The sequence below is a fragment of the Mchenga conophoros genome, linkage group LG16 (assembly GCF_057382185.1).
Source record: "Mchenga conophoros isolate Kocher_MC1m ecotype Shallow Benthic linkage group LG16, M_conophoros_male_GT1.1, whole genome shotgun sequence".
NCBI lineage: Eukaryota > Metazoa > Chordata > Actinopteri > Cichliformes > Cichlidae > Mchenga > Mchenga conophoros.
This window is the reverse complement of record NC_140541.1, coordinates 41,128,973-41,141,028: the sequence shown is the minus strand read 5'-3', so window position 1 is coordinate 41,141,028 and position 12,056 is coordinate 41,128,973. Positions and strand designations below refer to the sequence as shown.

General features: G+C 44.6%; 1 protein-coding gene across 1 annotated transcript; it reads left to right on the top strand.

The window, feature by feature from the left end:
- Positions 1 to 555: 555 nt before the first annotated feature.
- LOC146557393 (uncharacterized) lies at positions 556 to 4,781 on the top strand. Its single transcript, XM_085250571.1, has one exon. The coding sequence runs from the start codon at positions 556 to 558 to the stop codon at positions 3,430 to 3,432; it is 2,877 nt and encodes a 958-aa protein (XP_085106697.1). The 3' UTR covers positions 3,433 to 4,781.
- Positions 4,782 to 12,056: the final 7,275 nt, after the last annotated feature.

The following is a 12,056-nucleotide window of genomic DNA, read 5'->3' as shown; positions in this document are numbered from 1 at the left end:
CTGCAAAGAACAAGCCGTCACACCCCGGAGAGGGAAAAAAGAAGCGGTCAGCCTAGCACACCTGCAGCATTCTGTGTCACCCCTCTTTTCTTCCCCAAAGAGAAGGAAGGTGTTAGAAGGGGTAACCAAATCACTCCAAAGTTCAGGGTCTCCGGAAGTTTCCAGTTCACCAGGAGCACCCTCTCAGTCTCCTCCTCCAGTTCAGGGAGGACAGACTTGTGGACAAATGGCGCAGTGTCACCAAACACTTCTAAACACTCTGTCTGTGTCACCAAGCACTGCCCAGAGTCACCAGACACTTCACTGTGGTTTGGGGGTAACAAAAGAAATAAAACGTGCATTTCTGCAGCCAGGCAGTTTGCCAAGGGCAGAATGTCCCCCCAGTTTCAAAATAAAAACAAAAGAAAATCACTGCAATTTGTCTTTGTTCCCAGCGGGGGGAGCTCACGCTCTTCCCGAGGGGGAGAGCCCCAACTCCTTCCGGGAGACAGGGGTGACGTCACGCTACCGCTTCTTCAGAGGCCCGCTCGCAGAGCGGCTGGAGCGGTGGCGCGCATGCGCAGTTCATCCCTGGGTCTTGTCAACCATTTCCCATGGTTACAGACTACAGTTTGCGGCAAAACCACCGAGATTCGGCGGAGTGTTAGCTTCTGTGGCCAGTCGCGATTCAGCGAATGTGCTGGAGGAGGAAATATCCTCCCTGTTACACAAACAGGCAATCGGAGCGGTTCCGAGCAAAGAAGCTCAGCAGGGCTTTTACTCCCGCTATTTCCTCATCCCGAAAAAGGACGGAACGTCGCTCCGTCCTATTCTGGATCTGCGTGTGTTAAACAAGCATTTGAGAAAGTACACGTTCAGAATGCTCACACACAAGACGCTTTGTCGCTCAATTCACACAGGCGATTGGTTTGTTACAATCGACCTATCAGACGCATATTTTCACATCGCCATTTATCCTCCACACAGGAAATATCTCAGGTTCGCTTATCAGAGCGTAGCGTACGAGTTTCAAACTATCCCATTCGGGCTATCCTTAGCTCCGAGGGTGTTCAGCAAATGTGTGGAGGCAGCGCTGTCTCCGTTAAGGAACAGCGGCATCAGAATATTTTCTTACATAGACGATTATCTAATATGCTCAAGATCGCGCGAGCAGGCGATCAAAGACTCCGAGGTGGTGGTGAATCACCTCACGGAGCTTGGGTTCACTATCAACCTGGAAAAGAGCCACTTGGAACCCGCACAGTTTACAGAGTATCTGGGGCTCAGAATAGACTCCATCTCTTATCGTATCGCACTTTCAGAGCGGAGGATCGCATCCTTCACTCACTGTCTTTCCCGTTTTCAGCTGGGGAAAGTCGTGCGGTTCCGACTCTGTCTCCGCCTCCTCGGCCTCATGGCCTCGGTGATATCGGTGGTACACTTGGGGCTGCTTATGATGAGAGATTTTCAGCGGTGGGTCGCTTCTCTGCAGCTGTGCCCTCGCCGACATCTCAGTCGCGGTGTAAAAATAACGCAGCCGTGTATTGCGGCTCTCCGGCCCTGGAGGAGCCCGACAGCTCTCGCGGCGGGGGTACCGCTCGGGGCAGTATCATCCAGGGTGACGCTGACCACAGATGCATCCCTGTCAGGTTGGGGTGCAACTATGATGGGCAGAGCAGTGAATGGCGTTTGGTCACAGAGACTCACTCTGAATCACATAAATGTGCTGGAGCTCCGCGCGGTGCTCCTAGCCTTACGGCATTTTCTGCCGTATCTCCGGGGTCAACATGTTTTAGTGAAAACAGACAACTCCACTGTAGTTGCTTATATCAACCGCCAGGGCGGCACCCGTTCCCGGCAGCTACACAGGTTAGCCAGGGAAATAATTATGTGGAGCAGCACTCGGCTCCTCTCCCTTCGGGCAACTCACGTGCCAGGAATTCTGAACAGGGGGGCGGACCTCCTGTCCAGAGGAAATCCACTGTTCGGAGAATGGAGGCTTCACCCACAGGTGGTGGAGCAGATTTGGCAGAGATACGGCCGGGCTGCCGTAGATCTCTTCGCCTCGCGAGAAAACACACAGTGCCCCCTGTTTTTCTCCCTGTCAGACGCACACGCGCCACTGGGCGTGGATGCGCTGGCCCATCCTTGGCCAAAAACTCTGCTGTATGCTTTCCCTCCCCTCAGCCTGATCTCCCCAACACTGATCAGAGTGAGGGATCAGGGGCTGTCTCTGATTTTAATAGCTCCACGGTGGCCATCCAAACACTGGATAGCAGAAATCATCCAGCTTCTGGTGGACGAGCCATGGCCACTCCCCATCCGCAGGGACCTTCTGTCTCAGGCGCGGGGGGAGATATACCATCCCCATCCAGACCAGGTTGCTCTCTGGGCCTGGCCCGTGAAAGGTGGAATTTGAAGGCAGCAGGCATGCCTCCGAAGGTTATTGAAACCATTCAGAATGCCAGAGCCTCCTCCACCCGTTCCATTTACAGCAGTAAATGGCGTGTTTTTGAAGAGTGGTGCCATGAAAAGCAGATTATCCCTTTTCAGTGTTCAGTGGTGGAGCTGTTGTGTTTTCTTCAAGACTTGCTGGACAAAAGGAAAGCTTTTTCCACTATAAAGGTCTATTTAGCAGCTATTTCAGCCTGCCACGTGGGGTTTGGTGATAAACCTGCTGGGCAGCACCCCCTTGTAGGTCGCTTCATGAGAGGAGCGCGTCGAACGCTCCCAGTTTCTAGACCACTGGTCCCTTTATGGGATCTGTCAGTCGTTTTAGACGCCCTCTCCCACCACCCCTTTGAGCCTATTGGGGCAGTGGGGTTGAAGTTTCTCTCTCTTAAAACCACTCTGCTGTTGGCTCTAACCACAGCCAAGCGAGTTAGTGAATTACAGGCTCTGTCTATTCACCCCTCTTGTCTACAGTTGGCCCCGGGACTCACTAAAGCACTCCTGAGGCCTAACCCAGCCTTTGTCCCTAAAGTGTTGGAAACATCATACAGGTGCCCTACAGTAGAGCTCCTAGCTTTTCACCCCCCTCCATTCTCTTCCGAGAGGGAGCAGAGGCTGAACACTTTGTGCCCTGTCCGGGCCTTGGGGACTTATGTTGACAGAACAGCTGGATTCAGGAAGTCGGATCAGCTGTTTGTTTCCTGGGCCTCCCCTCACAAGGGCAGGCCCGTATCACGCCAGAGACTAGCTCATTGGATTGTAGAGGCCTTAGCTCTGGCTTATAGCTGTAAGGGCTTGCAGGCCCCCCCGGGACTCCGAGCACACTCCACTAGGGGTGTGGCCACATCCTGGGCGTTGTTCAGAGGTGTATCAGTCCAGGATATTTGTGCGGCAGCAAGCTGGGCTACGCCGCACACGTTTGTCCGGTTTTATCGGCTGGATGTTGCACAGTCATCCCTGGCTCAGACGGTGCTGGATTCTGGTGCCTCAGGTTCGACCTGAGATCCTGGAGTAGCACTGGAGAGTAGCTTCGGGAGCTGGCGCAATCCGGGAGTGGGCCATATCTCCCATAGTGAAACACCGAGCGAAGTTAGAAAAAGAACGTTGGGTTACTTAACGTAATCCCTGGTTCTTTGATAACAGAGTGAGGTGTTTCACCAACACTTCCCTCCTTGCTTAGGCACGGAAAGAAATCTGCTTGGAATGAGTTAGGAGGAGCTGGTCGGCCGTGTTAGTACGAGGGGGCGGAGCCCTGAGCACGGCTCGACAGGTCTGTCATAGACAGACGTGGTGTCATTGGAGCTTCCGTAGTTGGTCACGCCGAGGCGATTCCCATAGTGAAACACCTCACTCTGTTATCAAAGAACCAGGGATTACGTTAAGTAACCCAACGTTTTCTTTCTGAATCAGTAATAGAAGCGAGGAGCACGGTAACAACGTCTGAATGTAAAAATAGGGAAAACGAAGCGAGCTGATAGGTGTCGTAACGCTGTGTGCCTGTTGCCTCTGTGGTGATTGTAACAGAGTAAAACTAGGATGGGACTAAAAATATTCAAAAGGTATTTAAAAAAACGTTGTTCGGTATTCAGTTTTGAATTTAAGAAGGCTGCCCGTGAAAAATCATTTATTAAATGACAAATTCACCTGAGCGTGGAAGTGGGAATCGCCCTCTGCTAAAGGAGGAATACAACATTGACAGTACTGATCGACATTTACTGATCAGGAGTTTCCAGAAAAGGACTCCAGCTATTACAGAAGCAACAGACTCCAGGAAAAAAGAAGAAAAACCGAATGTGTTGAAAATGTTGCATCATGTGTGTTTGATACCATTTTGTATTATTGATATGAATCTTGTGTGTTTTATAAGGAATTAAATAATTTATTACTGTCTGTTACCTCAGTGTGTCCCAGACCTGGACAAAGAAAAAAAGCTCCCCACTGTGTGTGTTTTTCAAATTTCCTGGTGAGGCTCGTGCTAAACTAAGCAAACTACCTGCTGGTATCTGTTTTTTGTCCAGAAACATTTGATTGCTGCCTTTCTCGGGTTGATCAAAATCCCTGAGGAATCCTGAAAGGGCGATTGTGAGTAAATGAAGAGCTTCTGTTTAAATTATGTAACAGATTTCAGTTTTATACATCCCGAAACTTTGTAAGTGAATGAAGGTGGAAACTTTTACATTTGGTTTGCAAAAAAGGAGTTTTCACAAGTTGTGTAACGTGTTTTTTGGCAGGTCTGTTGTGTTCTAACTGGCTGTGTCAGACTGAGGCGCTAGACGAGGCACAATCTGTGGCCTTCTTCTCTAGCCTCAGGGGTCGATTATATTTCAATAAAATAAATAACAGGACTGTGATTTATCTTTTTAGACACTTTTTGGGTGGGTGGGGTGGATCCGTAGAATATGCAGTACTCTCCTGATCATGTGATCAGAGTGGCATTCAGCGGCTGCTCGTGTTTCCTGTCGCCTTGCTCGCTCAGCAGAAGCTCCCCTCATTAATCTTCAGAGACGTCACACTCCATCGACTTCAACTGTGAGAATGCTGAAAGCTTCACTTTTGCCTCGTTGGCAAAAAAAGCCTGTCCAAATTCCTCGGAGGGGATTTGGCCAGGTTGGCACACAGAACAAGTCCTGCATGTAAATCATTCATAGTCCTGTTCCTGCACAGGTGAACTGGGAAGAGGCTGCTCAGTGTGAGTCCAGGTGGACGAGCAGTGAGTCATGCCCCCAACATTAAATGATCAGGACATGAAGCAGAAAAGGTCATCTTTGCCGTAACTAGAAGATTGTTTCTGCTTTAATGACGCTCTAAACTCAGTGTTTTTGCACACTTACATGAATAAATGAGAGAAAAATGAACCACATTCTGCTTTGATTTAAAATGCATCACCACTGCTCACCACTGGGGGTCAGTACTTCACTGTCGCTACAGTGGTACCAAAAGCTTTGCCAAGCACACCTTTGCATTGTGAGCAAACCCACAGACTGCTTCAAGGACCCACCCCCCCAAAATGGACAAATTCAGAATTAAAATGGCAAAAATCTCAAGTTCTCCGAGTAGTTTGAAAACTCACAAATAAGTCATTTATATGGAAATAGAAAAATACCAAATTGAGGCACAGCAGCCTGAACACATTAACCAGGAGTGATGTTTTTTTTGAGGCAGGAGCAAACAGAGCCTCATGTTGCCGTAGCACTGTTCAGGGACTCTGGGGTCTTTACAGCATGTCCTACTTTTCATTAGAGCAATCTGTGCATTCAGATGCACACCAGACACTTTATTAGGTACAACCTGTGAATGCTGGGTTTTGCCTTCAGAATCAAAAAGCTGCTGGAAACATTCCTCAGATATTCGCTCCACGTTGACGTGACTGCGTCACACGGCTGCTGCAGATTTGCCAGCTGATGAGAATCTCCCGTTCCACCACATCCCAAAGGTCCTCTGCAGGGATCTGCTGACTGAAGGCCGTTTGAGTCAAGTCAGCTGTCTTGTTCAAGAAACCAGTCTAAGATGATTTGAGCTTGGTGCCATGTTATCCTGAATGAGCCATCAGATGATTGGTGCACTGTGGCCATAAAGGGATGGACATGGTCAGCAACAGCAGCTTGTTTGGTAACAAACAACCCACTGACACCTGCTCAGCCGGCTGGCTTAATTGCACTCTCCCATCATCCTCTGCAAGCTTTTTTCAGCTAGATTTACTTGAGCTGCATTTTCAAGAGCAGAACCTCATCACTAAGTGCAATGGTACGCTCACTGATTGTTACAATGAAGCGGGCCTTCCTTTCAGTAGCATTTCAAAGGATCTCCTTCTTGGTTTTGTACAATTTTAAGGACATGGAAGTAGGCTGTGCTAAAGTGCGCGCATTATTAAATGGATTGAGGGTAAGAGAGAAGCTCCAAGTGAAAACCGTGCATTTGAAATGTAAAAAAGAGGAAGATGTGCTGTAAAGAGCGGTCTGTGAGTAAGCATATGCAGCACGACTGAAGTGAAAGCCAGATTCAGCAGCTATGCACTCAAAGGTTTGTGTGCTAAAGCTCTGCTCCGTGTCAAAGGTGCAGAAAAGATTAACACAGCAGCTTTGACATCAAGAAAACTGGGACTTTTCACTTTGCTCCTTTATGTTTAACTCACCGTGTGGCATCCAATAACAGCTTGATTAGAATGATTGCACGGTGCCTCACAATTTCAAATGGCAGATGTAACGGGAAACTAAGCGACTGATTGCAGTCGTTTTCGGTTGAGGTGGAGTTACAGAGGCAGAGAGGTGAGGAAGTCTCAGAGGGTGGCCTTGTCGAAGGTGCACCCAGACGCCCCGCTGTGGTGCAGCTGTATGGAGGGTGATATTCAGCACTTGGGTGAAGTATAAATGACTGGAAAAATCACTCCAGTAAAGCCTGAAGCATAGCAATTACAGACTGTAAGCGGCAGCATGGCGACTCGGAGATTTCAACCCCAGCAACTTCTGTGAGGAGCATATTTGCTCCAGCAGCACTAAGTTCTCCCACCAAGTTATTATGTAAGGCTCGATCACTAAAGCTCTAAACTAACTATTGGGCTCATTTTTGATTGAAGGATTTTAATATCTAGAATTTCAAGATTATTATTCAATAAAATGTTGTTATTGCATACGTCAAAATATATACATCCATTTTCTTCTATTACTCCAATTCAAGGTAACAAGGGAGCTGTAGTGTATGTTAGCATATAGGGCTAATATAGAGAGACAGACAGCCATTCATACGTTTAAGAAAAAGAAGTTCAGTTTCAACCTGTGAATAGTCAGACTCCAACGTCCAGGAAGGTGGTAGGAAAGCAGACTACGCAGACATTTCAGGTTCCCAGAGGTGAGCAATTTATTTACAGTGAACTTAATTTAATGTATAAATTAACAAAACTTCCCCCAAATCAACTCAATTAACAAAACTCAACAGAACATGGATCAGGTAACACAGCTCACCTCTCCTCTCTCTTTCTTCTTCTTCTACAGTATAGGGTTTATTGGCGGAACATTAACACAGGAGCAAGTTTTCCCACATGTTCACTGTGTGAAAACCCCGGAGGAACCCTCCCGAGGGATTAATAAAGTTAAATTTAATTTAATCTAATATCTTTAATCTCACGAACAAATAAAACACTGGAAAAGCCAAACAATAACATTTTTAAGTTATCAAAGTGACTTATATATGTTTAACCCGAGTAGTGAAAGCCCGCGGGGGTTTGAAGACGATGTGTCGGTCGGCTCAGATATTTGAAGTTCACACAGCTATAGTCTCACCTGAAAATATGTTAAAAGTCTTTTTGCGACCCAGAAAGAGAAATAAGAGTAATATTAAAACTAAGTCGCTGCCGCCATTGTTGGAAAATGGAATTGGCTGGGCCGCGCTATGAATTCTGCGATATGGTTTTTCAATGTTGTTGTCCGGGTGGAAAATCGGGAGAATTTTGGCTCCGGGAGATTTTCTGGAGGGGCGCTGAAATTTGGTATTCTCCTGGAAAAATCGGGAGGGTTGGCATGTATGGTTGTGGCAACATCACTAACCTTGTCAAACGCCTCAGAGTAAATCATATCACAGGATATGACGAGCGTATGTTGAGACGAACTGAAGAGGAGGACAGGGACAGGTGCTGCTAGGGCGAGACAGATGTCTCTCACGGGGTCCTTTAGTGCTGCAGGCAGGCAAGGTGTTCAAATAGCACACAACTTCAGTTTTATATGATGAACTCTGCATTATTAAGTGATAAGAACAAGTGATCTGATGTCCTGTAATCATTATGACGCTATAATTTAAGATACAATAAATAAAATAAGGTTTTGCACAAAGTATCGTCAATACCACCCTGAATATTACTTGGGATCGGAAAGGAAATCAGTGGTATGCACATCACTAGCGGTTGGCAAACAGCAAAATGGCGCCTCACCGCCACTAACTGGTATGGAGCATCTCTCTCTTGAATCTAGTAGAGACTGGCTTTAAATAGGGCTAACAATTTCCCTCCAATTAGCCCAGCCAGTACCACTCACTCGAACTGAGGGATCTAAAACTCTACACAGATGATTAAAAAGACACAAAACCTCTTCACACTTCTAATATGCACATTTACACAGCTAAATGGTGGTATTAATGAAAAGAAAAACATTCAACAAATCCCTTTAAACCTTAACACAAAAAAAGGAAGCATTTCTATTGACAAAGAAACCCCTCCACTTGGTTTGACCTGCTGATGTCATGTGTGACATCAGCAGGACTTTAAAATGAGGAAATGCTAGGCAGGCATTTCCCCACACCTGATCTTCGTGAAGACTGAAAAGACAGAACAAAGTAAGTATGAACAAGTGACTTAATCTGTAACGTAATAAAATATAAAGAAACGTGACTGAGTATTTGCCTTAATTTGCAGAATGTTTGATTTGCTGGCAACAGAACGCTTCCACAAACAAACCTGGGATAGTGAGTGCAGCAATGTTACTTGACAAATGGCAAATCATAGCAAAGAAATAGAAACAGAATAATGTGTATAATGTGCAAAAAAAAAAAAAAGGTAAACACATATGGGACAAATGGAGAGCATTGCAACTGCTCATCCACTTTGTCACACAACCATAGTCTCGGTTCTTCCACACGATAAAGAAACTGTGCTGCAGTGAATGACAGACATCTGTTGAGCTAAATTGTAAGAAATAAATGCATAAAATTGCAGAAAGGGTTCTAACTGAGAGCGAAAAATGGTAACTTCAGTTTTTCTATCTTTTAGTTTGAAAGAAGCACAACCTGAGAAACGTAAGAAAATAAATAAAAGTAAAAGTCCAAAATTTTTGCCCCCCTCGATATTTTCCAAAGCCATCCCGTGCGCCAGTAGGTTATATAAGGATGTGACTTTCAAAGCCATAATTCAATGACTTCAGTGTTCAGTTTGTCAGTGACAGATTCCCATTTTTACCCCCACAGCCAGCCCGGGGTTCACTGCTCTGCCTCAGCTGATCTCATTCTGTACCTAAAGTCAAACCACAAATTCACCTGAATCTGTCAAGGCCTGTGATCTTTGTCCCGCCGCCTTCTCCACAAAATCAGATTATGAACTTATTGTGAATAAGAATGAGAGTTCAAGTTCAAGTTCAAATTTTATTCGCCACATGCAGACCATACACACACAACACAGACATCACATGGGGATACAAGTCAGAGAACGTTGCATTATAGAAAAAAACACTGAAATGTACACTACAATGGGAAAGTACAAGAGGAAAAAAAGAGACCTCTGCTCATGCTGGGCTACAGGAGGATAGCATGAGAACAGGAAACAAAAAAACTCCTCTGCACAGAAAGCACATAAATGTCCACAGTACAACATTATAGAGCATGTGACCAGCAAGAGGGTTGGGTAGGGGATGAGGAGTAATCCCAGGCAACACAGCAGCCATCCTGCCACTGCGTCGAGACTCCAGCGCGGGCCCAGACCCGCCTCGTGTTCCCAGGAGGCAACAAGCATCGAAGGCAGTAAGAATATTAATAAGAATATTAGTAATCAAAATAACAAAATATTGTTTTTTTAGCAGGTCGGAGGAGAGAGAGAGGCTCGTAGTTATACACTAGTGTTCTACTTGCAAGTCATGTTTTCTGGGAAACTCATCTGTTAATATGATCAGCCAAAATCCTCCTGGCTCTCTGTCTGTCTAGCTATGTAACTCTTTCTTGATATTTTCTGCATCAATTAATTAGATTTTTTTAAAATTTAAAATAAGTGGGAATATCACTTTTTTCTTTTGCTTTAAAAATTCAGTTTACAGTTTGTGACTAGCTAATACTGGAAAAAAAGGAATAACTTTCTGTCGCCGTGGAAATGAGAGACCTCAAACTGTCACCAGATCCAATTCCATTTCATCTTATTGTTATGCATTAATGAATTAATAAATAAATGCATCAATAAGCGTTTGACAGATAATCCCGACAGGCAGCTGAGACACAGAGTCATGTAGAAAAGTATTCCTGCTGCTTTTTTATTGCAGCTGTTACATCATGATTTGCACTGGTGTGAAAAGTTGACAAATCAAGGAAGAAAAAAGGAGTTTGGAAAATGTTTTTTCCTCAGCCAGTGGGATTACTTCATATGTTTCATACTTTAGTTCCCGATTACTGAGCCTGTTGTTGGTAATACTGTGGAGCTTCAAGAAATAAAGGGTTTACATGATTGACATGTTTCTCTCTCTCAGCAAAACCTTCATTTTTTCATAAGAGGGAGATTCAGAAAAATGACTTTGAAAACTCTAATATTAGAAAAATATGAATGTGTTAAATAGATTCGGTGAGGACTCAACGTAACACAGCCACTACAGAAAAGCCAGCTGAGTGAATGAATGTGTGGGAGGAAAAGCACTGTACAGTAAATTTATATTAAATACATTGTATGAATGTATGAGGGCTTTAAAGTCAATAACACTGGAGAGGAGCTTCTATCTTAATAAAGTTGAACATATTTGAAAGCAGGAAGCGAGCAGATGGTGTAATTTAGCAGATTTATTAATGTCACAGCTCTATTATTAAGACACTTAGAATCCGAAGGATTATAATTTAGCTCTTTCGGCTGCAGACTTGGTGGTATTTAAGGATGTGAAAGTAAAGAATAAATATCAAAACAGGAAATAGGTACTCTGCTCTGGGATCAAATATTAACCTGCTCCATATCAGGCTATGTTATATCATCATGGTATATTACCATGGTGATATACCGAGGTAAGAAGTGAACCATCCTCATAGTACAGAAAATCCAGGGTTAATCTTGAAGTTACCTGGATAAGATTGAAACCTTTTCTGCTTATAATGTGATAATAAAAGCAAACAAACTGTAAACAAATACAAAAGACAAAAGGTGCAAACACAGGGAAGCACGGAGATTAAGAAACCTGGGAGACTAAAGAAAGAGGAAAATACTAGTAAAACAGACAATCAAACAAAGGCTACAAGGAAGAGAGGATTATTTATACCAGCAGAGAGATTCAGGGAGTGGAAAGAGCTGGAAGGAAGGAGACAGAGGTGCAGACAATCAAGAAAAGTAAAACAGGAAATACTAACTGAATACATGATGAACATGACAAGGAAACACTGAGGCACTCAAGTGTACACATAAAAGGAGGAGGAAGACATCCCAAAAATGAAAAGCACTCATCTCACACGTAACATGCGAGGAACACCGCGAGGCCTGAGTGATGAACACAAAGCCAAAGCTCTTTGCTAGAACACAGAGTCCAAGAATCGCTCTCAGTATAAAACGATGAAGAAGTCGGTATTGTCAAAACTTTCAGTGACATAATAACAGAAAAGTTAGGACCCAAACTTAAATAGATCACCAAGAATTCAGAGACTCCAAAAGGCCATGACACGCTGTCTTTTTAACAGGGTTTTAAGAAGTCTGGGAGCTGTTTCTGAAACCTCGAGTCTGAAGCCGCAGGTCTTTTGATGGAAACACACCTTTTGTTTGATATCTTTGAAATGACACTGAGGTCTGTGGATGAATGAGACCGGATGGAGTGAAATGTCACACATGCAAATGCCAGCTGAGGTAACTGAAAGGTTTCTAAAAAAAACACCAAATTAACATCTGGTAAAATTCAGTGTATGTAAATCAAAAA

Coding starts and splice junctions, on each gene's coding strand:
- LOC146557393 (XM_085250571.1), top strand. CDS start 556: ATGCGCAGTTCATCCCTGGGTCTTGTCAACCATTTCCCATGGTTACAG.